The sequence below is a fragment of the Bufo gargarizans genome, chromosome 6 (assembly GCF_014858855.1).
Source record: "Bufo gargarizans isolate SCDJY-AF-19 chromosome 6, ASM1485885v1, whole genome shotgun sequence".
NCBI classification, from domain to species: domain Eukaryota; kingdom Metazoa; phylum Chordata; class Amphibia; order Anura; family Bufonidae; genus Bufo; species Bufo gargarizans.
The window spans coordinates 97873187-97899874 of NC_058085.1; the positions used below are offsets into that span (position 1 = coordinate 97873187).

Below are 26688 nucleotides of genomic sequence, written 5' to 3' on the forward strand. Positions count from 1 at the left end.
AGCACTTAGCACTTTGTTTTTTGAATGCTCTATAGTTTACGTATTCGGTTCACACTGTACAGCACATAGCACTTTGTTTTCTGAATGCTGGATGGTTTACGTGTTCCGTTCACACTGTACAGCACATAGCACTTTGTTTTCTGAATGCTGGATGGTTTACGTATTCCGTTCACTGTACAGCACATAGCACTCTGTTTTCTGAATGCTGGATGGTTTACGTGTTCCGTTCACACTGTACAGCACATAGCACTCTGTTTTCTGAATGCTGGATGGTTTACGTATTCGGTTCACACTGTACAGCACATAGCACTCTGTTTTCTGAATGCTGGATGGTTTACGTGTTCCGTTCACACTGTACAGCACATAGCACTCTGTTTTCTGAATGCTGGATGGTTTACGTATTCCGTTCACTGTACAGCACATAGCACTCTGTTTTCTGAATGCTGGATGGTTTACGTGTTCCGTTCACACTGTACAGCACATAGCACTCTGTTTTCTGAATGCTCTATAGTTTACGTATTCGGTTCACACTGTACAGCACATAGCACTCTGTTTTCTGAATGCTGGATGGTTTACGTGTTCCGTTCACACTGTACAGCACATAGCACTCTGTTTTCTGAATGCTGGATGGTTTACGTATTCCGTTCACTGTACAGCACATAGCACTCTGTTTTCTGAATGCTGGATGGTTTACGTATTCCGTTCACTGTACAGCACATAGCACTCTGTTTTCTGAATGCTGGATGGTTTACGTATTCTGTTCACACTGTACAGCACATAGCACTCTGTTTTCTGAATGCTGGATGGTTTACGTGTTCCGTTCACACTGTACAGCACATAGCACTTTGTTTTCTGAATGCTGGATGGTTTACGTATTCCGTTCACACTGTACAGCACATAGCACTTTGTTTTCTGAATGCTGGATGGTTTACGTATTCCGTTCACACTGTACAGCACATAGCACTTTGATTTGTAAATAAGGTCAATAATCAAGTGGCCAAACCAGGATATTCAGCATTCAGAACAAAGGTCAGATATAACTCTTGTAAGCACACATACCCACGTGTATACATACATACCCTAAGGCCCCTTTCACACGGGCAACTATTCCGTGCGGGTGCGATGCGTGAGTTGAACGCATTGCACCCACACTGAATCCTGACCCATTCATTTCTATGGGGCTGTGCACATGAGCGGTGATTTTCACGCATCACTTGTGCGTTGAGTGAAAATTGCAGCAAGCTCTATATTGTCCGATTTTCACGCGACGCAGGCCCCATAGAAGTGAATGGGGTGCGTGAAAATCGCATAGCATCCGCAACCAAGTACGGATGCGGTGCGATTTTCACACACGGTTGCTAGGAGACGATCGGGATGGAGACCCGATCATTATTATTTTCCATTATAACATGGTTATAAGGGAAAATAATAGCATTCTGAATACAGAATGCATAGTAAACTAGCGCTGGAAGGGTTACATTTTTTTAAAACTCAACTTAGTCCACTTGATCGCGGCCCGGCATCTCTCCTTTGTTGAATAGGACCTGTGGTGAGCATTAATTGCAGGACCTTTGACGTCACTCCGGTCATCACATGGTACGTCACATGATCTTTTACCATGGTGACGTACCATGTGATGACCGGAGTGACGTCATCAAAGGTCCTGTAATTAATGCTCACCACAGGTCCTTTTCAACAAAGGAGAGATGCCGGGCCGCGATCAAGTGGACTAAGGTGAGTTTAAATATTTTTTAAAATGTTTTAACCCTTCCAGCGCTAGTTTACTATGCATTCTGTATTCAGAATGCTTTTATTTTCCCTTATAACCATGTTATAAGGGAAAATTATACAATCTACAGAACACCGATCCCAGACCCGAACTTCTGTGAAGAAGTTCAGGTTTGGGTACCAAACATGCGCGATTTTTCTCACGCGAGTGCAAAACGCATGACAATGTTTTGCACTTGCGCAGAAAAATTGCGCATTTTCCCGCAACAATATGCGCAACTTGTCGTCACATGACTTTTTTAGAGCATTGAAAACAGCAAAGTCATAGGCGAGTCGAGGCCTCTCACACACGACCGTATGTATTTTGTGGTCCGCAAAAAATACTGATGACGTCCGTGTGCATTCCGTATTTTGTGGAACGGAACAGCTGGCCTCTAATAGAACAGTACTATTCTTGTCCGTAATGCGGACATTAAGGCCTCTTGCAAACGACCCTATGTCTTTTTCCGTATTTTGCGGTCCGTGAAAAATGGGTCAGCAAAAAATACAGATGACGTCCGTGTGCATTCAGTTTTTTGCGGAACGGAACAGCTGGCCCCTGATAGAACAGTACTGTCCTTGTCCGTTATGCGGGCAATTATAGGACATGTTCTATCTTTGAACGGAAATACGGAAACGGAAGGTATACAGAGTACCTTCAGTTTTTTTTTGCGGATCCATTGAAATGAATGGTTCCGTATACGGTCCATATACGGAACGTAAATAGAAAAAAAAAAACCTTTCGTTTGCAAGAGGCCTAATAGGACATTTTTTTTTTTGCGGACCCATTTAAATGAATGAATATACGTTTGTGTGCAAGAGGCCTAAAGCCAACGGAGTAAAGGTCAGCATGACCTGCAACACAAAATCCAGTATGTCGCATAGCGACACGATTGACAATCGTTACTTGAAATGTCGCACGGCACAGTAGCTGTACTTATGTGCAGATAGTGTGTAAGGCCTCATGCACACAAACGTATTTTTGTTCCATGTGCGAACCGCATTTTTTAGGGGCTGCAAAAACATGGGCAGCACACGGATGTCATCGCTATCTGTATGTCCGTTCTGCAAAATATAGAACGTGTCCTATTCTTGTCCATTTTGCACACAAAAATAGACATTTCTATAAATGGGACTGAGAAAAATGCGGACTGCACACGCAAGGTTTTGTATTTTGCGGATTGCAAAACAGATATGATCGTGCGCAGGGCTGATGCAAGGATTTTTGCCAACACAAGCGAAGCTCCATTTTGCCCCCCCCCCCCTCACAGCTCACCTGGCTGGCCCTGGTCCTGTCTGCAGCAGCTGGCCTCTCCTCTGTGTGGTCCTGGTATCTTCTCTCTGCTTCAGACAATCGCTGTTTTGAGGACCGTAGTTTTCACCCCTATTTTCCATTACACCTCAGGTCAGACCAGCAATCAGACCCCCAATGTTAATCAGACCACAGCTCACAGCGGCAATCAGACCCCTAATGTTAATCAGACCTCAGATCAGCCCCCCTTGTCAGACATCATGCTCCCATGTCAGCCATCAGCCCCCATTACACATTTCTCTCCCTCCATGTCAAATCACCCCCCTATGTCACATCAGCCCTCCATGTCACATTTCTCCCCCTCCATGTCACATTTTTCCGCCCTCCCCCAGGGTGCGCCCTAAGGCAGCCGCTTGGTCTGCCTTATGGTAGCACCGGCCCTGATCGTGCGCAGGAGGCCTAAAGCAGGACCAGCAAAGTCAATGATGTCCAAAATCTCATCTACACATTGCTGAATACTTCTGTGCGTAAATTACATTTTAAAATCCGTAGCATGGCGGTTTATGTTGTGGATCAGTGCAGGTCAGACACCGAAACTCTCCTTTGGCTTGAAAACTTTTTTCTGAACCATGTCCACATTGCAAACGGATTAGGCTAGGGTGACATTTTTTAGAATGATAGTCAATGGTATCGCACTGTGACATGGGACACCACTGACTACATTACAAAAAATGTTGCGCATCACTGGTGCGAAAAAGGCAAGCAAATATTCGCCAAATCTGCCATGACTTCTTGTGGATTTGCTGCTGTAATTCCCCTGCGGATTCTTGGGGAATTGTTGCACAACGTTTCCACAGCTGTTCCGCAGGGCGTGCAAACCTAAATCTGCTGCAGGTAGCGTTGTGTGCCGTATTTCTACAGTGGATTTAACCCGTATGTCGCAAGATTCCACATGTAGCACCCAGTTTTTAGCCAGGGCTACAGGGTGACATGTCGCGTGACAAGAAGGGTACAACTACACTGTCGTGCAAAATTTTGGGTAATGATAGTCAATAGTGTTGCACAATAAGGCTAGGCCTACACGACATTTGTCGAAATTGATTTTTCTGCAACTGTCACGTCGCAATATGTCGCAGTACGACACCATAGAGTATCATTATGAAAATTGGCGCAATGTAGTTGTGCCCTATGTGTCACGTGACACATGCCGTCCTAGCCTACCTAATGTGACAAAACAGTCGCAGCATGCCACCATTGACTATCATTATAAAAACTGTGGCTGTGCAGCCCTAGCCTCCACAGTATGGCCGCCTGTCTTCAGCAGACCCACCCGTGTATCTTGTCCACGGTCCACCACACTCCGCACAGAACCCGATTTTCCCACGGGTCACGTGACCACAATGTTTAGTTTACAGCAGCAGGGGATGGCTGATCACGTGCTCAGGTAACGGTGCTCTAGTCTAGCTAACGTCCTTTCACTAAGCCCCGCCCCCTATTAGTGACGACACACCAGAAAGAAAGATGGCTGCCAGCGTGTCATCCATTGTAACTAATGCTGAAGTGACGCGGGCTTCTGTCTGATAGAACCAGGAAGTGGGCGGAGCCTGTCAGGATGCTTTGAGCAGGCGAGAGCTGCGGCTTGACGTCTGATGGTTGGGGTCTTGTATCTTGTGTGTGTGGGGGTGCTGACTGCCGTACTGCCGGGATACAATGCCGGGCACAGCCCGATCACTCAGCAAGACATGGCTAAGTACAGGTAAGACCACACTACAATACCCAGCATGTCCAGACATCCCGAGGAGTTGTGGATCACCTGGAATGCTATTTGTATATACTGTATTACTAGACTTATTACTGATGTAGTAGATACAGTGTTCCAGGCAATAATATATATCGGTGTGTGCAGGTTTGTTGGTCTGTTATGGATCTCCTCCAGACTTAGTACAATACTCTACATGATCCCCTGACACCTGTTTTAATAGGGTCATGCATTCCCCATGTAATAACAACCCTGGAGCCTCTGTTCTTATGGCTCTATGATGTGCTAGTCCTTTATTATTCCTACTAGAAGTTATGAATGAATTGCTATCAGTCTGCAGTAAGGGTACAGAGGTGTGGTAACCAGTTGGGGGTGTGTACTTGCACAGACTCACTCTATCCAATCAGTGCTGCTATTTTCAGACTGTGCAAGTACACACCCCCAACTGGTTACCACCCTCTGTACCCTTACTGCAGACTGCTGGCAATTCATTCATAACTTCTAGTAGGAATAATAAAGGAATAGCACATCATAGAGCCATAAGAACAGATGCTCCAGGATTGTTACTACATGGGGAATGCATGAAGTTATTAAAACAGACATCAGGAGCGGTGACAGGTCCTCTTTAAAATATTGAGAGTTGTCGAAGGTTCTAATAAAGTAATGTGTGTTTGACTCAGCGTACATTACATGTATACACTAATGTAACTGCTGAGGCGCTGCTCCTCACTCTGCCTCTCATCTCCCTGCATGTGCTGTCTAAAGACAAACTGTTGCTCAGATCGACCAATCAGGGGTGATGTTTACACTGGCCCCTGTCAATTGAAGTGCAGAGGGTCCGGCAGTTGCAGAGAGAGCAGAGCCTTTAGGTGTAACGGCAACGCCCCCGTTGCTCCTATTATTATTATTAATTAATAAAGTGCCGTTCAGTCCATAGCGCTGTACATATTATAAGGGTTATAAAGACATAATACAGACAATTACACTAAGCATAAACAAGACGAGTTACAGACTGGTACAGAAGGAGAGAGGGCCCTGCCCGGGAGGGCTTACAATCTGCATACAGGCTCATTTGCATATTTCTCAGCAGTGCGGGGACATATGAACATGGGACCAACACAGATGTCTTCAGCTGCCAAGTGCACATGTAACAGGTCAGCCAGTGTCATAGGTACAAATCTGCTGACAGATGCCCTTTAGGCTAGGTCTACACGACGACATTTGTCGCGCGACATTTTGTTGCACCAATGTTGCGCGACAAATTTTAAAATGGCAGTCTATGGTTTCGCACTGCAACATGCGACATGCTGAGACTGCAACGCAACAGTCGCAGAAAATCCATTTGAGATGGATTTTTCTGCGACTGTCGCGTTGCAGTCGCAGGATGTCGCATGTTGCAGTGCGACACCATAGACTGCCATTATAAAAATTGACGCGCGACATTGGTGCAACAAAATGTCGTTCGACAAATGTTGCAGTGTAGTTGTGCCCTATCTGTCGCGCGACTTCTTGTCGTCCTGTAGACCTAGCCTCAAAGTGTTGAATTGCAGTCTGTGTTCTAGCCCAGAGCTGCACTCACAATTCTGCTGGTTGTCAGTGTAATCAGTTAATGAGCTAATTGGCCAACAGATCCCAAAAGGCTTAGGCTACTTTCACATTTGCGTTCAGAGCGGATCCGTCTCCATTAGGCTACTTTCACATTTGCGTTCGGGGCTCCGCTTGTGAGTTCCGTTTGAAGGCTCTCACAAGCGGCCCCGAACGCATCCGTCCAGCCCTAATGCATTCTGAGTGGATGCGGATCCACTCAGAATGCATCAGTCTGGCACCGTTTGGGATCCGCTCCGCTCAGCAGGCGGCCGTGCGGAGGCAAACAGGTCCGTCCAGACTTACAATGGAAGTCAATGGGGGTGGATCCGTTTGAAAATTGCACCATATTGTGTCACCTTCAAACGGATCCGTCCCCCATTGACTTTCAATGTAAAGTCTGGACGGATCCGTCTGCGGCTACTTTCACACTTAGAATTTATTTTACAATATAATGCAGACGGATCCGTTCTGAACGCAAGTGTGAAAGTAATTGTAAAATAAATTCTAAGTGTGAAAGTAGCTTCAGACGGATCCGTCCAGATTTTACATTGAAAGTCAATGGGGGACGGATCCGTTTGAAAATGCACCATATTGTGTCACCTTCGAACGGATCCGCCCCCATTGACTTTCAATGTAACTCTGAATGGATCCGTTTGCCTCTGCACGGCTGCAAGCAGCTTTCAGGTGTCCGCCTGCTGAGCGGAGGACAAACGGTGCCAGACTGATGCATTGTGAGCGGATCCGCATCCACTCAGAATGCATTAGGGCTGGACGGATCCGTTCGGGGCCGCTTGTGAGAGCCTTCAAGCGGAGCCCTGAACGCTAGTGTGAAAGTAGCCTTAGCTGAGCTGGATTCCTGCTGACAGCAGGAGCGCACGGCGTCACTAGTTGCTATGACGCCGTGCGCTTCATGCCGCCGCTGTACTACAGTAATACACTGGTATAGATCTATATGAGTGTATTACTGTAGTACAGCGGCGGCATAAAGCGCATGGCGTCATAGCAACCAATGACGCCGTGCGCCCCTGCTGTCAGCAGGAGTCCAGGCCGGGATACCACTAACCGTTCATGGCTGTGGAACACTCGGCCTAAGGGTCCATTCACACATCCGTTTTTTCTTTCCTGATCTGTTCCGTTTTTTCAGGAACAGATCTGGACCAGATCTGGACCCATTCATTTTCAATGGGTCCTGAAAAAAATCTGACATTGTGCTGTCCGTTTTTTTTCAGGACCCATTGAAAATAAATGGGTCCAGATCTGGTCCAGATCTGTTCCTGAAAAAACGGAACAGATCAGGAAAGAAAAAACAAACGTGTGAATGGACCCTTATAGCGTAAAAAAAAAATAATAATATTTAAATAAAAAACGTAGTGTCCCGGAGCTCAGCTAAGCCTAAAACGGCCATCTTTTCGGGGTCAGGGAGAGAATTAGCAGTGACGGTGTTTCCTCTCTGTCACTGCCCTGTACAGGGATGAAGCAGACATAGGATATATTTGCAGCCATGGTCTTCTTGTAATGCCTCGGCTGTGTGGCCACCTCATCAGACAGCTTCATAAAGATGCCAGACGCATGAGCTTCCTGTGCGGTGTCCTGGTGGGGTCAGCTGACTCTTTTATAGTTATTGGGGCCCCCCGCTCTTCCATGATAGATAGAAAAGCAGTATCAAGCATGTCTAATTCTACACCCAGTTCTCAGGGGTAGGTGGCAGCAGCTCATCCATCTCTACCCATTCAGAACACATGCATGCTTGGCCGAGCTGAGTGTGTGTGTGGGGTTGAGAGGAGGATAGCTGAGCTATGTTAGGTCTATAGCAGGTTATAGAACATAAGCCGCTGCCGATAGATGTCTATAGGAACGCCTTTCTGCAGATTCCGCTGACAGCCGACATTTGTTTCCAGGGATAGGGTGAAAGCCATGTTTTATCATGCATACAACAACTACCTGGACAATGCGTTTCCGTACGATGAGCTGAGACCGCTGACGTGTGATGGACAGGACACGTGGGGGAGGTGAGGTTATTGCCTTTGGGTTCTCCATGTATGGATTCGGTTGTAAATATTTATTTATATGCTTTTATTCTAATTATTAAGATTTTGACCCAAACCATGTGACATGTAAAATGTATTTATATAGGGTGGTATTTAGCATTCCTGTTTTAATACAGTATTGAGCCCCCCGCACGGAGTCCACCTCCTATTGTTTTCATCCAGCAGCAGTTTATACCCGAAACGCACCAAGGATATATGTCCTTTCAGTGACCAAAGGGGAATTCACCTAATAGCTCTGATGCTTTAATTAGCGAGGACAGCATCAAAGTGGCTACTGCAGCGAGATCTTGAAGAAAATACCCTTTCTTATAAGATCAGCTGTCTCCTCACGGCATCTCACGCTGACAGGGTCTAGGAGCGAAGAGACACAGCCAGCCTGTACCAGAGCCAGGGAGGAAGGCTGAGCATACTTGTATGCAGGGCCGGAGCTAGAGCAAGATATCACCTGGGCAGGACAGCTTTCTGCAGCATGCTATGTACTGTGAAACATGGAAGCTATAAAAGTCAAGCAGTGCAAAATATTTAATAAAAACCTAACCTGTTACACAAATATATTTTGGTCCTGTAACATAATGTGAATTCAAAAGGTTTGAGAATAAATAATCTTACTCAGGCTAAGAGAATAAATATACAGTTGCAAGAAAAAGTATGTGAACCCTTTGGAATGATATGGATTTCTGCACAAATTGGTCATAAAATGTGATCTGATCTTCATCTAAGTCACAACAATAGACAATCACAGTCTGCTTAAACTAATAACACACAAAGAATGAAATGTTACCATGTTTTTATTGAACACACCATGTAAACATTCACAGTGCAGGTGGAAAAAGTATGTGAACCCCTAGACTAATGACATCTCCAAGAGCTAATTGGGGTGAGGTGTCAGCCAACTGGAGTCCAATCAATCAGATGAGATTGGAGGTGTTGGTTACAGCTGCCCTGCCCTATAAAAAATACACACCAGTTCTGGGTTTGCTTTTCACAAGAAGCATTGCCTGATGTGAATGATGCCTCGCACAAAAGAGCTCTCAGAAGACCTACGATTAAGTATTGTTGACTTGCATAAAGCTGGAAAGGGTTATAAAAGTATCTCCAAAAGCCTTGCTGTTCATCAGTCCATGATAAGACAAATTGTCTATGAATGAAGAAAGTTCAGCACTGCTGCTACTCTCCCTAGGAGTGGCCGTCCTGTAAAGATGACTGCAAGAGCACAGCGCAGACTGCTCAATGAGGTGAAGAAGAATCCTAGAGTTTCAGCTAAAGACTTACAAATGTCTCTGGCATATGCTAACATCCCTGTTAGCGAATCTACGATATGTAAAACGCTAAACAAGAATGGATTTCATGGGAGGATACCACAGAGGAAGCCACTGCTGTCCAAAAAAAACATTGCTGCACGTTTACAGTTTGCACAAGAGCACCTGGATGTTCCTCAGCAGTACTGGCAAAATATTCTGTGGACAGATGAAACCAAAGTTGAGTTGTTTGGAAGAAACACACAACACTATGTGTGGAGAAAATGAGGCACAGCACACCAACACCAAAACCCCATCCCAACTGTGAAGTATGGTGGTGGGGGCATCATGGTTTGGGGCTGCTTTGCTGCATCAGGGCCTGAACGGATTGCCATCATCAAAGGAAAAATGAATTCCCAAGTTTATCAAGACATTTTGCAGGAGAACTTAAGGCCATCTGTCCACCACCTGAAGCTCAACAGAAGATGGATGTTGCAACAGGACAACGACCCAAAGCATTGAAGTAAATCAACAAGAGAATGGCTTAAACAGAAGAAAATACGCCTTCTGGAGTGGCCCAGTCAGAGTCCTGACCTCAACCCGATTGAGATGCTGTGGCATGACCTCAAGAAAGCGATTCACACCAGACATCCCAAGAATATTGCTGAACTGAAACAATTCTGTAAAGAGGAATGGTCAAGAATTACTCCTGACTGTTGTGCACGTCTGATCTGCAACTACAGGAAACGTTTGGTTGAAGTTATTGCTGCCAAAGGAGGTTCAACCAGTTATTAAATCCAAGGGTTCACATACTTTTTCCACCTGCACTGTGAATGTTTACATGGTGTGTTCAATAAAAACATGGTAACATTTAATTCTTTGTGTGTTATTAGTTTAAGCAGACTGTGATTGTCTATTGTTGTGACTTAGATGAAGATCAGATCACATTTTATGACCAATTTGTGCAGAAATCCATATCATTCCAAAGGGTTCATGTACTTTTTCTTGCAACTGCATTTACTAAGTGTGATTTAATATACAATTACACAAGAAAAATCACATACTAAATAATAACAAGTAAATGGGGTGGAGACTCCGTCTAACATGTTATAACACATGACTGTCTTCCATGTTATAACACACAATCGACACCCCAGGGTGTAGAAGAGATAGGGCAAATCAATACTTACATCCTACCTAGGATGAAGTTCTTGGTAGAGTCTCCCGAATGTATGTGAGCCGCAGAGTTTAAACCTTTTAGCCCCTCCTCCAGTGTGGAACACGCATGTCTCTGAGATCACTCAGGAATGTGGTCCTATCGGCACAATGGGGGATGGTTACTACATTACAAGGCACATCAATACAGCCCCAAAATACATGTAATTAAATTAAAAATGGCTCTGAGGGCGTCCATAGCCTTTAAGAATTACTGACTTGACAAGCACATGTGGTTATAAATGATAACTTACAGTTGGTATTACTGTTAAAATACAAGGGAAAAATACAGCAGACCTATGCAGCCGAGTCCATGTGTTATATTGTTGGTAAGTACTTTTTAGCACCTGTCATACCTAGAGCAGTAATCCTAGAGTCTAGAATATTTGTGACTGTTTAATTGCTGTTATATGTGCAAATCCTAGGATACTTTTAACATTCACTGTATTCTCTTTAATTGCAGTTTTTCTTTGACTTTAATTGATGCTTTGGACACATTGCTGGTGGGTATCTACCTGAGGAGCTCCTGTAAGCCTAACCTGTATTATTGCCGTTTTGATTTGATGCTTATTTTTTTTTTCTTGCACACCAAATCAAGTTTTTCCCCACAATAAAACATTTACAGGATATGTGACAAATCTATGTTTGATATGATACAATTCGCTGGGACCTTCTTGGACCAGTGAAACATTGGTCTGAGTGCCCGTTCTGGAGAAGTTTGAATAGAGCATTGGTCATGCATGCACACTGCCGATTTAATCAGTGTCTGTGAGATTGGTGGAGATGGCCAAGTACAGCACTCGGCTATCTCCATTGGTCCCATAGACTGTGAATAAAGCGGCATTCTGCATGCATGACCAATGCTCCATGAATTGAATGGCAGGGCTGATGCACGACTACCAGTTCACACTCCCATTATCATGCTGCAGACCACCGTTCTGGCAATTTCTAGGTAGGATAATACCGTTCACCTATCCTGTGGATATGTGATAAATATTTTTCCCGGGATAACCTCTTCAAGGTTTTAAAAGGGTTGTCTCATCTCGCCATTCCTAAGTCTAGATAGGATTCGGCCTCAACCACCAAGTGGCCGGGAAATAGCAGAGCGCAATGCGAGCTACCTCAACAGCAACGTTGCCGGCCCACCGTTTTCCAGCCATCTCCTAGCCGAGGCTTAGTCCTATCTAGTAACAGGGATTCTGTCACCTGGATTTTAGTGACAGAGCTTTTAACATCATCACATCAGTCTGCTCGTTTTGTATTAAAATATACTAGTATTACAGTTCTGATCAAAAGTTTAAGACCACTTGAAAAATGGCAAAAAATCATATTTAGCATGGCTGGATCTTAACAAGTTTCCAAGTAGAGCTTCAACATGCAACAAGAAGAAATGGGAGTGAGACAAAACCTTTTTTGAGCATTCAATTTAATGAAAACAATGATTAAACTAAAACAGGCTGTTTTTCTGCTGATCAAAAGTTTAGGACCACACCTCCAAAAAAAAACTATACCCCCCCAAAACAGAAATCCAACTTCCAAACATGAACTCAGTAATGAGTAGCTCCGCCGTTATTGTTTATCACTTCAAAAATTCGTTTCGGCATGCTTGATGCAAGCGTTTCCATGAGGTGAGTGGGAACATTTCTCCAAGTGGTGAAGACGGCCGCACGAAGGCCATCTACTGTCTGGAACTCTTGTCCATTTTTGTAAACTTCCCTTGCCATCCATCCCCAAAGGTTCTCAATTGGATTTAGATCAGGGGAACACGCAGGATGGGCCAAAAGAGTGATGTTATTCTCCTGGAAGAAGTCCCTTGTCCTGCGGGCATTGTGTACTGCAGCGTTGTCCTGTTGAAAAACCCAGTCGTTACCACACAGACAAGGGCCCTCAGTCATGAGGAATGCTCTCTGCAACATCTGGACATAGCCAGCGGCCATTTGACGCCCCTGCACTTCCTGAAGCTCCATTGTTCCACTGAAGGAAAAAGCACCCCAGACCATTATGGCGCCCCTCCACTGTGGCGTGTAGAAAACATCTCAGGTGGGATCTGCTTGTCATGCCAGTAACGTTGGAAACCGTCAGGACCATCAAGGTAAAAAAAAATTCTCATCAGAGAATAAAACTTTCTTCTACCTTTGAATGTCCCATGTTTGGTGCTCTCTTGCAAAGTCCAAACAAGCAGTTCTGTGGCGTTCAAGGAGACGAGGTCTTTAAAGAAGTTTTTTGTTTTTGACGCCCTTCAGTCTCAGATGCCGTCTGATGGTTATGGGGCTGCAGTCAGCACCAGTAAGGGCCTTAATTTGGGTCGAGGATCGTCTAGTGTCTTGACGGACAGCCAATTGGATCCTCCGGCTCAGTGCTGATGAATTATTTTTGGGTCTTCCACTTGACTTTTTTGTTCCATAACCCTCAGGATCATTTAAGGAATTCCAAATCACTGTCTTACTGCGTCCCACCTCAGCAGCGATGGTGCGCTGTGAGAGACCCTGCTTATGCAGTTCAACAACCCAACCACGTTCAAAAAGGGAGAGTTTTTTTGGGGGGGAAATGATTGTAGACAATCTATTTAGCCATTGTATATTCAATTACCTAGACCTTTTACAGTTGTAGCAAACACTCAGCTGTGTTAAGCCTTAGGTATTTACTGACAGAAGACAGGTTTCTTCCAACAAATGCTAGGGACTAGTCAGTGGTCATGCTTCACAACCATTACTATTACCATTACTATATAGATTGGTGCTTGTAGACCAATATATTAAATATTCAGCTAAGGCTACATGCACACGAACGTACTTTTGTTTCCTTGTCCGTTTCGTTTTTTTTGCCGATAGGATGCGGACCCATTCATTTCAATGGGTCTGCAAAAAATGCTGACAGCACACCGTGTACTATCCGCATCCGTATGTCCGTTCCGGGAAAAAAAATGGAGCATGTCCTATTCTTGTCTGTTTTGCGGACAAGGATAGGCATTTTCACAATGGATCCGCAAAAAAAATCAGATGCCATACGGACAGCAAAACACATACGGTCGAGTGCATGTAGCCTAATCCTTATGTACCTGGTCCCAGAGAACCCCATTAATCTGGAGTATTTATTATCTGGATATTGGTCAATCCAACTCTTGCTGTTGTGTAGGATAATTAAACTGTTATAGACAAGGTACATTATATATGGATAAGTCTTTTCTGGTTTGGGATTTCCAGATTATTGGGAATACCTCCGAGTTCCAGAGAGTAGTGAACGTTCTGCAGGACAATGTGGATTTTGATATCGATGTCAACGCCTCAGTGTTTGAGACCAACATCCGAGGTTCACTTTTTATATATATTTATTTATATTATTTATGTATTTTTGTTCTATCATTTTTATTGCTTTCATAGTCATAACCCACAAGTCCTGTCTTTTTCGGCACGGCCACCTGGGCCGTCCATACGACCGCGCCTCAAAAGACTAGTCCTATCTTTGGTCGCAACATGCTGATCGCAGACCCATTGAAGTCAATGGGTCTGCACCGCAATGCGGGATGCACACAGCGGTCCCCAAAAAAGTCACGGCTGTGTGAATGCATCTTTATCCAGAGGCTGTCTGCTGTCAAAGATCCCCTCTTAGAGCCCGGACCCCCATCATCTTTGCAGGTCCAGCAGAGATCCATTCACTTAGGTCCCTTGTCATGCTTACTTTCCCTGCACGAATGATGATGATGATGATAATTATTATTATTTTGTAATATAATAGTATATTATGTTATGCATTTCAGGTTACCAGAATTTTTCCTACCCTAATTTAAATTATTTCCATTTCAGTGGTAGGGGGGCTTCTGTCCGCTCACCTCCTGTCGAAGAGAGCTGGCCTTGAGCTGGAGCCTGGTTGGCCATGTTCTGGCCCTTTACTTCGAATGGCAGAAGATGCAGCTAGGAAACTACTTCCAGGTAAATAAAGGGAATATAAGACCTTTTTCATGAAAGGAATCATCTCAACAACCCCTTTTCGTACATCACAGAGGAGGTCTCCAACTCGGGAAAATCCCCTGAGCCAGGACAGAGCTATGAACAAAGAGCATCTCTCGTTATGGCTTATGGGTGAAATATTGGAACGTAATACAGCAGCCGCAGGGTTTCCAAACTGAGACAATCTTTAAAAGTGGAAGTTCACTGTAAAATCACTTTCTTTACAAGCAGGAGCAATCAAGTAATAGCGGAGAGTAGGGAAGGGAATATTCGGGAATTGCTTCAAACGTTTTTTTTCCACAATTACATTAATTGATTGTATAAAGCAGGGATGCCTAACCTGTGGCCCTCCAGCTGTTGTAAAACTACAACTCCCAGCATGCCCGGACGGCCTACAGTAGGGCATGGTGGGAGTTGTAGTTTTACAACGGTTGGAGGGCCGCAGGTTGAGTATCCCTGGTGGAGCATATTTGCCATTCACATACTGTAAAAAAAAAAGATTATCCACTGAAAAGTTATTACATTTTTCTTACATAATATGGCACCACCTGGTGGTCAAAGTGTATAGCTTTATGCACATCCACCTGATCAGCTGTGTGCTGGTGGTCACACATGCTCAGTCACTCTCCCCACAGCCAGATGTCTTCGTAGAGATCCTCTGACTGTAGATGATCAAATTGAAATGACAGGGAAGAAATACATTTTATTAGCTTCTCTGCAGTGAACAGAGGGCAGAAGGCTATGTCCATTGGCTTCCCTGCAGTGAACAGAGGATGTGCGTCCACCAGCAGCACTACCATACTAAGTAAACGTCATAGCTCTTCAGTGGGTCACCTATCACAATAAAAAATGAAACAGGTTTTCCATTTACCTACAGTGTATAAAATGGGATTATGACATGAAATGGTGGGACAACTCCTTTAATAATGAACCTTTGCTTTAATTATTGCTTTTCTTTGTACAGTGTAACATGAACTGCTTTTTTTTTTTTCACATTTTATTTTTTTTCCTTTGCAGCTTTCGATACAGAGACAGGAATGCCTTATGGAACAGTCAACCTCCTGAGAGGTGTGAACCCCACAGAGACTCCGGTGACATGCACTGCTGGCATTGGAACCTACATCATCGAATTTGCTACCCTGAGCCGCTTGACGGGAGACCCAGAATTTGAAAGAGTAGCAAGACGAGCCCTCAAAGGATTGTGGGAGAGTCGTTCTGAGATTGGATTAGTGAGGAAAAAATATGGCTTATTACTTCAAAGTGTCGGGTAGATAAAGCAAATGCTTTATATAAATATAAAAAAAAAAAATAGGACAATGGGGGAGATTTATCATCTCCCGGGGGCCAGAAAAGAGGCTTTAAAAAGTTGCATATTAGGGTGCACACCTTTTTCTGCAAAGCCCCCATCCTTTTCCGTTAAGCCACACCACTTGTCAGGCTAGGCACAGATAATTTCTCTAAACCTAGATGTACCAAATTGCTTCAAATTTTGGCGCAAATTATGCCAAATTTTAGATGCACTCATATCAGTAAACGTAAGCCAATGTGTTTGCTAACTGCTGCAGCCAGTTTATAAAAACATAATCGTTTCCAGCAATTTGATGTCAGTGAAACCTCCAAAACAAATATGTATTTAATATTATATTTAATAAGGGACCTAGAGTGGTGGTCCATAGGAGGATTAAATGGAACCTGTCATCAGCTTTAGGTTGACCTCACTGAGGACAGCATACAATAGTGACAGAAATGCTGATCTCAGCAGTGTGTCACTCAGGAGCTAAAAGTAAGTGGTTGCTGAGAACCAGCATCATAATCATTGCAGCTCATGGCTTGGAAAGAGTCACATCTACCTGAGAAGAGTCCTGGTTATACATAATCTCCTGCTGATGATTGGCAGTTCTCTCCTACAGAGAAAGGGAGAAAACTAGGTAGAAGACTGTCAGCCATCAGCAGGTGGGCAGGAGAGCAGGAATTCATGAATAACCAGGACTCTTCTCAGGTGGCCGGGACTCTTTTCCAGGCCCAGTCTGCAAGGATTGTGATGTTGGTTCTCGGCAACAATCTACTTTTAACTTCTAAATGACAGACCGCTGAAATCAACTCACCTGTCTCTACTTCATACTGCGTTAGTATGGGCAGCATAAAGTTGATGACAGGTTCCCGTGCAAAAGATACCAGGATGTTGACTGGCTAGTGGTCACCCATACCTGTTGTCTCAGGTAGAGATCTTAAAAAAAGGAACAGCGTGTTTGCATCTTGGATCAAATCTTTTTAGTTAAAGGAGTTTTGTCGTACTTGGATATTGATGCCCTATCCTTAGGATAGTTCATCAGATCGGTGGGGGTCCAACACTCAGCATCCTCGCCAATCAGCTGTTTCTGGCAGGTGGTGGAAACTGTACAGTAGACAGAGTACTGCAGCTCAGCTCCCATGATGGCTTAGGTCAGGGATGGGCAAACTGCGGCTCTCCAGCTGTTGTAAAACTACAACTCCCAGTATGCCCAGTCTGCCTACAGCTATCAGCCTACAGCAGGGCATGATGGGATCTGTAGTTTTACAACAGCTGGAGAGCCGCAGTTTGCCCATCCTTGGCTTAGGTGCAGTACACTGGGACTTGAAACTACACAATGGATGGGCCACTGTAATTTCTAATGCCGGCAGCGGCCCAAAACAGCTGATCATTGTGGTTGTGGGCGCTAGGTGTCAGAGTCCCGCCTGTCTGATATTGACCTATCCTGAGGATCAGTCAAGTGTTGGACACCCCTTCATGTGTGTTTGTTTGCCTTGCAGGTAGGGAATCACATTGATGTAATGACTTCTAAATGGGTTGCCCAAGATGCAGGGATAGGAGCTGGCGTTGACTCTTATTTTGAATATCTGGTTAAAGGAGCCATTCTTTTACAGGATGAGGAGATGATGTCCATGTTTCTAGGTAAGCAGTACGGAGGCGTTCTGATCTTCTATTATTTGTGTTAAAGATTTTGAATGTAACTTAAAGGGATTGTGCAGGCCATACATATTGAGGACCTATCATCAGGATAGGTTATCAATATCTGATCGGTGTGGAAAGTACATGCTCTATTCACTTGAATAGAGCGAGACAACATGTAGTATAATGAACAGGAAGCGGCGCTCACATGGAGCACTGACTCCTCTTCAAACAGCTGATCGGCGGGGGGTGACGGGTGTTGGAACCCTGCCGATCAGATATGGAGGACCTATCCTGAGGATAGGTCATCAATATATATGGCCTGCACAACCCCTTTACACTGCTTGATGAAGCAGACGATTGTTGGGAAGGAATTGAGGAATTGTTCCTTCCCGACAAGTGCCTGCTCGTCAGTGGAGATGACTGCTGCAGTGATCTCCACAGTATTGGGCGGAGCGATCACTAATGCCATCGCTCATCCCCATACAGAATCATTGTTTGTGGGTAGCAGGATGCTTTTTAGATGGCACAATCTACTGCCAGCAAACAATACTTTAGGCGACCGCATCGACACTCTGGCTGGCACCTTTAAACTTATAGCTAACGAGATAATCTGCCCAAATACTGGGCAGTGTAAAGGGGCCTTTACAGGTATCCGATAAAAATAATCAATATAAGTTGGATACAAGATAAAAGTATACAACATGGATTACACAATATGAATTGATATAAAGAGTGTAGACAGTGAGTCAGTCCTAAAATAGGAGTTCTCTAATGTAATGTTGTAACTGAACCCCCATTCCTGTGCTCTCCTAAAGCTGACCCCACCATAAACGTGCATGCCCAGGCGAGTTGATTTCAATTAGGTGAGGGGAAACGAGCCACAGATAGACCAACATACATTTCTCCTGCTGTCGGGGGAGAGGTGGGAGATCCTCATACACATTAGATAATCGGCTGAGCGCAGCAGTAAAAGTGGATTTACCCTGCCCGATATTCGGCAGATTATTGTGAATGGCAATCTGCCCGTCTAAATGTGCCGCCGAACACCCGATGGACGCTTGTTCATTGGGTGATCCTGTCGTTTGTGCAGGCACATCAATCATTGTTTCTGGGCAGCAGATCGTGGGGTCTAAACAGCAATCTGCTGCCCAGAAACAAAGCAGTTGTATGAGGACGAGGGACTGTTATAGCGATCCCTCGTCCGCATACTGTGGAGGAGATCGCTGCGTTAAATGCCTCCTTCTCCTCCACTGAACGAGCAGCCGACTGTCGGGAAGGAACGCTTCCTTCCTGACGATCGACATTACATCAGTGTCTCTGATCCGCCTTAAGTTCTTAGGCCCAGAATTTTCCTGGCATGTTGATACAGCCACAGTCCTATCAGCGTCCCTAATCTCATAATCGCACCTTTTTGTTTCTTTAGATTACAATAAGGCCATTCAGAACTATACCAAGTATGACGACTGGTATGTCTGGGTGCAGATGTATAAAGGCACTGTCTCCATGCCAATATTTCAGTCCTTGGAAGCTTTCTGGCCTGGATTACAAGTAAGTTATTGGCTTTTAAATATCAAACTAACATAACTAATGAATGAGCCAACAGATTATAGGGAGAAAGCTATTGTTTTAACTAACAGGAACAACCCTAACATGCTGTATGAATGGTTTAGTAGGGCTGATCCTGCTGACATGTCGTCTTTAAAGAGCATCTGCCACCACGATCAAGCCTATTAAAGGGAACCTTTCATCAACCTTTTGCTGTCCATACGAACGGCAGTATAAAGTAGAGACAGGCGAGTTGATTTCAGAGGTCTGTCATTTATAAGTTAAAAGTAAGTGGTTGCCGAGAACCAACATCACAATGATTGCAGACTGGGCCTGGAAAAGAGTCCCGGCCACCTGAGAAGAGTCCTGGTTATTCATGAATTCCTGCTCTCCTGCTGATGACCGTCAGTCTTCTACCGAGTTTTCTCCCTTTCTCTCTAGGAGAGAACTGCCAATCATCAGCAAGTGGGTGAGAGAGCAGGAGATTATGTATAACCAGGACTCTTCTCAGGTAGATCTGATTCTTTTCCAGGCCTGAGCTGCAATGATTGACGCTGGTTCTCAGCAACCACTTACTTTTAGCTCATGAGTGAAACATCGCGGAAATCAGCATTTCTGTCACTAATTTATGCTGCCCTCAGTGAGGTCAGCATAAAGCTGATGACAGGTTCCCTTTAAATCAGGCATACTGCCTGGCAGGTTTGATCATGGTAACAAGAATGTAAGTTTCAGTTATATGTAAATGAGGTACACAGACCACCGAGGGGCTGACCTAGCCCCTCGGAGCTCCGCTTCACCTCCGTCTCTCCTCCTACCAGCAATATTATCAGGGCATCCTCACTGCTCCAGTGCCTGGACCTGAGATCTCGTGCATGCGCCAATGCCAGTAGTATCGGCTCATGAGCGGAGATGACCAAATGAGATCTCCACTGCACCCATTCACGTGTGAGGATTCAGGGCTAATTATCGGAGCAGTGAGGATGCCTGGCCCTGTCAGACTCGCTGAGAGAGGGAGTGGCAATGGGGAGAGGCTCAGCTGAAGTGGTACTCCGAGGGACTAGGCCAGCTTCCCAGTGCTTCAAGCACCTCATTTCAGATAACTAAAATGAACAGTTTCTCTGCAACAGTAATACTGAGTGCAGAGAGAAGAGGCTTGTTTTAGTCACCAGGATCAACCCCACCAGACAGTACGCCTGGTTTGATATGGTTGATCAATGTGTCAGATGGCCCCTATTTATATAAATCTGGAGGGGAGTTCTCTTGCTGATTAATGACTTTAGTTGGATGTTCATAGCTGGATTGGCACTGTCAAATTTTTACTTACGGTTTTGGCTTATTACATGATTTTTGTCCTACAGAGCTTGATAGGAGATATTGGAAATGCCATGAGGACATTCCTCAACTATTACACAGTCTGGAAGCAGTTTGGTGGATTACCAGAATTCTACAATATTCCTCAAGGATTTACGGTGGATAAAAGAGAAGGCTACCCACTTCGTCCCGGTAGGTTCTTGCAAACTGTTGTCCTTTTTTTTCCACTCATTTTTGACCGAACACCCATTTCAAAACTGCCTTTTGCTTGTGTTGTCTTCCAGAGCTGATTGAGAGTGCAATGTACTTGTATAGAGCCACCAAGGACCCCACACTGCTGGAGCTGGGCAGAGATGCTATAGAATCCATAGAGAAAATAAGTAAAGTGGATTGTGGATTTGCAACTGTACGTTTTATTTTTTTTTGTTTTGTTTTTTATCGTGACATATATATATGTCTAGATCTAAACTGTTTGCATACTTTGAAATGTTAGGGAATGTCAAACATGGCTGCTTCCTTCCAATACACCACAAACGCACGTGTGATACATAGGTGCCAGCAGGCCAACTGCAAAGAGGAAGGGGTTAGTGCAGATTTACCCTGGGCATTTCGGGGTGGGAAGAGGCTGGGTGGTCTCACGCATGCACTGGCGCTAGAAAGATATCTTCCAGATGACCCCTCCCTGAGATCTGATAGTACTGCCATCGGCGCATGCATGTGATTTCAGAGCCAGGCATCGGAGCAGTGAAGATGCCTAGCCCTGTCAATCTCACTGGGAGGGGGCGTGCAGTGGGGAGAGGCAAAGGTGAAGAGGTGCTCCGAGGGGCTAGGCCAGTCCCATCCCTCAGTGCTCCAAGCACCTCATCTGCATATAGCTAAAATAAGGATTTCTCTGCATGGGTGATACCAGTTGCAGAGAGAAAGGACTCATTTGAGTCCCCATGATCAACCCTACCAAGCAGTGTGCCTTGTTCTATAGGATTGATCATGGAGAAAAATGCTCTTTAACGGGAACCTGTCATGTGGAATGTGGTGTCTGGGATGAAATCGGCATGTTATAGAGCAGGAGGAGCTGAGCAGATTGATTATGTAGTTTTATGGGAAAAGATTTAGTATAATTTTGTATTTTATTCATTTAAATTCCTGCTCATTCTGGGCTGTGAAGTCCAGGAGGCGGACCTATCACTGATTGACAGCCTTCTCCCTATGACTGTGTATACAGAGATATCTGTCAATCACTGATAGGACCGCCTCAGAATGAGCGGGTTTTTAAATGAATAAAATGCAAGTTTTACTAAATCTTTTCCCATAAAACTATACATCAATCTTCTCAGCTCCTCCTGCTCTGTAACCTGCTGCCTGCAGATTGCTTCACATTTTCATTGTGACAGGTTCCCTTTAAGTATATATATTATTTTTCAGTCAGGTCTTCATTGTTCTTTATCTGGTTGTCTTGTTGCCCATAGCAACCCAATTTCAATTCTTAAACTGCTCTAAAAAAAAAATGAAGGCTGCACTGTGACTGGCTTCTAGGGGCAACACTGCAAGTTTTACCGTTAATAGAGGCCCAGTAAGTATGTAGCGATCAGGTTGACGTGTTATCTTCTGGGTATTGTATATCGTATACTATGAATTATTGCACACTATATGTTATTGCTTTGTATCAAAACTTCAAATATAGTACATTAACCCTTTAATGGGGAACGTGTCATCCGAAAATGACCTGTTGTTTAAATCAAGTTTTTATGTTTAACCGATTTTTTTTTTTTTAAAGAATATATGATTTGTTATTTTTAACTTTCCATGTCAATATCTGTATTTAAACGAAAACCATAAAATCCTGCAGGTTTCGCACTGGCCACTAAGTCTAATAACAGGCGCCACTTCTTGTTCTGTACAGATCACTGTACTGCAGATATCTGCTTATCTATACACAGAGGTGATAGCTAGGGATTAGCGAATCGACTTCGGATGAAACATCCGAAGTCGATTCGCATAGAACTTCGTTAGAATAGTGTATGGAGTGAGCGCTCCGTACAGTATTAGAATGTATTGGCTCCGATGAGCCAAAGTTATTACTTTGCTAAGTCTCGGGAGACTTCGGGCAATAACTTCAGAAATTAATTTCTACTGTTAAAAACCTTTTACCGAACTCTGGTTTGGTTCCAAGGTACCACTTCCCACATGGAAGAAAAATATATTTTAAATATATGTCATATATATAAATTATGTTGCTAAATATATTTGAAATATATTTCTCTTTCATATGGGTTGGAACCGAAACCACCAGTTCCCCCATACAGTATAATGATCCCCAGTGGCCCTCAGGCAATGTAATGACTCCAGTGGCCCCCTCACAGAGTATAATATGACCCCCTTTGCCCCCTAGCAGTATAATGACCCCTAGTGGCAAAATCAGTCCATTTTTTTATATATATATAAATATAAAAATATTAAAGATTCGCCCAGTTTCCCAATTTTACATATGAAAATAAATAAAAAATAAATATTTTTCCTGCACTGTGAATGTGTAATTCACCATTCATAGGTTATCTTGTCCCCACAAATATTGAATAAAAAGTCTTATATACCTCAGTATTGTAACAATATAAACTACAGCTCTTCCCACAAAAAAACAAGCCGTCACACAGCTCAGTAGATGGAAATATAAAAAAAAGATATGGCGATGCAGAGAAAATGTTAGAGAACTAAGGGCAGTTCCCCATTTTAAGAATAAATAATTAAAAAAAAACATAATTGCTATTGCCACTTCAAAAAATGGGAAACTATTAAAATATAAAAGTATCTCATATGGTGAACAGCAGAATGGGGGAGAAAAATGAATAAGGCAACCCGTGTCAGGTCACTTGGCTTGCCAAAAATACAGAATAAAAAGTAATCAAGAGTCCTTACACAGTTCCGTAAAAGAACATTTTAAAAGGTTATGTCAGACTATTACAAAGCAAAGAAAAAGTTTTAGATTTTTTTTAAAGGTATGCAAACATAAGAGAAACAATATAAATTTGGTATTTTACTGGTAAATACTGCTGTTCCATTAGATCGGGTGACCGGAAACCCCATTCTCCGGTTTGGTGGTGGTCCCAGCTGTCGGACCCCCAGTAATCCGTTAGTCAGCCCCTATATCCTGTGCATTGAGAATAACTTGGCACAACCCCTTTAATTACCAGAACAGCTTTTTGTGAAGTCCTGTAAAATTTCGACCTATATTATTATAACACTGTTTTTCTCCCCCCTAGATCAAAGATGTTCGAGATCATGAATTAGACAATCGAATGGAGTCCTTCTTTCTAGCAGAGACAATAAAATATCTCTACCTGCTGTTCGACCCAGACAACTTCATCCACAACGACGGCTCTGAGTTTGACCTAGTAGTGACCCCCTATGGGGAATGTGTGTTGGGTGCTGGTGGGTATGTGTTTAATACAGAAGCCCACCCAATTGACCCAGCAGCACTGCACTGCTGCAAACGGGACAATACAGAGAAGTGGGAGGTGGAAGACCTGGTCAGAGAATTCTTCTCTGTGAAGCCAAAGACCGAGAAGTTCAGAAAAGAAAAAACTAGCGATCCAAAGAAAGTGGATCCATTTCCTAGCAGAACACAGAACAGAACTAACAGCAAGCGCTCATCTCTTCTCCATTGCCCCAGCCAACCCTTTAGCTCTAAATTGTCGATTTTGGGACAAGTTTTTCTAGAGTAATCCTAAAAACTGTTGTTGTTTTTCAACTCTCAATACAAATATTGGTTTACATAAAACTAAGCTGTATACAACAGTATATCTCGGCAGACAAGAATGTCACTAGAATGAGTGTTTTGGACATTTCTACTCCCCCCAACCTCCGTCCTCCTCTCTCCTGCCTTCAACCATGTAATATGTCAGATTTTTGCACCTCAGACAAGAAATTGTTAAGCTTTGATAACACTGTGCGAAAGGTCCTGGAAGGGCTCTAGTGAAGCGGTGTTTCTAGATCCTAGAGCAACTTCAATTCAATCCAGTTAAGAAAAACAGACCAACGCAGATGCCTTCAGCTGCCAAGCGCACCTGCCAGTTTTATAGGTACAAATCAGCTGACAGATGCCCTTTAGGGAAGTGTGTCCTGCTGTGGGTACCTGTATCCCTCAAGAGGTTGGGATCTTGGCATCTTACTACGTCTCAACACAAATGCCTTTCAGTTATGGCGCATTTCAAGATGTTTGTATTTAGACTGTAGGATTTGCTCTATTTTCAGTGAACGTTTTATAACGGGCAGAAGTTTTTGAAAGAATGTGAATATTTATTGTGATGAATAAAACAATAAATGCATTCAGATTTTCTTAAATGCTGGAGTGGACGTCAGTCTGAGGCAAGTAGATCTATAGCTCCATAACAGTGGATGTGTTTTTGGGGGGTTTTTTAAGCAAAAAATGCCATCTCCGGATGCTGTATGAAAGTCTACGGCAGGGATCAGCAAGCTTCGGTACTCCAGCTGTGGTGAAACTACAACTCCCAGCATGCAAACATGCTCTGCTGTTCTAACAATTCCCATCAAAGTGAAAAGAGCATTCTGGGAGTTGGTTTCAGAAAATCTGGAGTGCCGGAGGTTGCTGATCCCTGGTCTACAGGAATGCTAGGACATACAGTCAGGTCCATAAATATTGGGACATCAACACAATTGTAACATTTTTGGCTCTATACACCACCACAATGGATTTGAAATGAAACGAACAAGATGTGCTTTAACTGCAGACTGTCAGCTTTAATTTAAGGGTATTTACATCCAAATCAGGTGAACGGTGTAGGAATTACAACAGTTTGCATATGTGCCTCCCACTTGTTAAGGGACCAAAAGTAATGGGACAGAATAATAATCATAAATCAAACTTTCACTTTTTAATACTTGGTTGCAAATCCTTTGCAGTCAATTACAGCCTGAAGTCTGGAACGCATAGACCTCACCAGACGCTGGGTTTCATCCCTGGTCAATATGCTCCTGATGAAGGGGTCTCTTATACCCCGAAACGCATAGAGCAAGATTCCTTCACCCCACCCTGTTGTTTAAATAAAGACGTTTGACAAGAAGCTCGACTGGACTGCTGTCATTCCGTGAGATCCTACAGGCGACCCAGGCGCAGGAGGTGATCCGGTGGGTGTTTTGAGTTTATCCCATCCGGTACCTCCTGGGTGAAGTGAGTTAAAATTGTTTTTATTTCTATTTTTCACCATCAGTGAAGCAAGCCATCATTAGGCTGAAAAAACAAAAATGTTAGAATTGTGTCGATGTCCCAATATTTATGGACCTGACTGTAGCATTAACGTGCTTTTTTTTTTGTGTGGATTTCTCTGCACTTGAGGTGCATTGTATGCTTCAGCTGTGCCATTTTTTTGTCCTCTATTCTGGTGTTTTGTCCTGTAGACATTAATTGTCTTTTTTGGGAACTGGCCGCTACCGCCTGATCTGACGCTGGTTGTCAAGAGACTGCAGCAACCGTACGACACCCAGCGAATATCAGACATGGGATCAACGCAAATTAAGGGGACCTGTGCACAATACCCGCTGGGCATCCAGCTGTCTAGCGCACAGCGGCTGCCTCTCTCCATGCACTGAGGTGGGAGAGGACGCAGGATGGGCACAGGGCAGGTGTCATTTTGTTGAAACTATGCTTTTCCCACCTGATGTGTGAGGTCCGCTCTGCTATGAGGCAGGGTCATGCAATAATCTGCGTCATATTTATCAATCACTTGAGTAATATCGCCTGGATTATTAAAACCAACCCCACATTTGTATTTCTTGGTGGTTGCACATATCTTCCTCAGTTATGTATGCCCTACATGCACCAGCCAGACACACATGAAGGACAATTGTGCAATGTTGGCTTATCTCTCCCACCTGGCAGCACTGCATATGGCGACGTTACTGAAGCCCTTTCACCTGCTGGACTACAATCCCCAGAACACACTGCGACTCACTTCCGGTATGGCGAAGTCTGCGCGTCCAGTCATATCCAGGAATTCATTTCCGGTCAAAAAGTTATGTCAGACTATGGCGATGCAAAGAAAAACATTTTTTTTCTTTAAAGTTTTAGATTTT

General features: G+C 43.9%; 1 protein-coding gene across 1 annotated transcript; it reads left to right on the top strand.

Annotated features, from left to right (window-relative positions):
- The first annotated feature begins 4621 nt into the window (after nucleotides 1–4621).
- On the top strand, nucleotides 4622–24923 carry LOC122940369 (ER degradation-enhancing alpha-mannosidase-like protein 2). The gene is made up of 11 exons (XM_044297008.1): nucleotides 4622–4775; nucleotides 8264–8374; nucleotides 11330–11369; nucleotides 14070–14175; nucleotides 14670–14795; nucleotides 15831–16042; nucleotides 17604–17745; nucleotides 19169–19293; nucleotides 20649–20793; nucleotides 20886–21007; nucleotides 23859–24923. Exons 1-11 carry the CDS (start codon nucleotides 4669–4671, stop codon nucleotides 24318–24320), a joined length of 1698 nt encoding a protein of 565 aa, XP_044152943.1. The 5' UTR covers nucleotides 4622–4668; the 3' UTR covers nucleotides 24321–24923.
- The last annotated feature ends 1765 nt before the right edge of the window (nucleotides 24924–26688 follow it).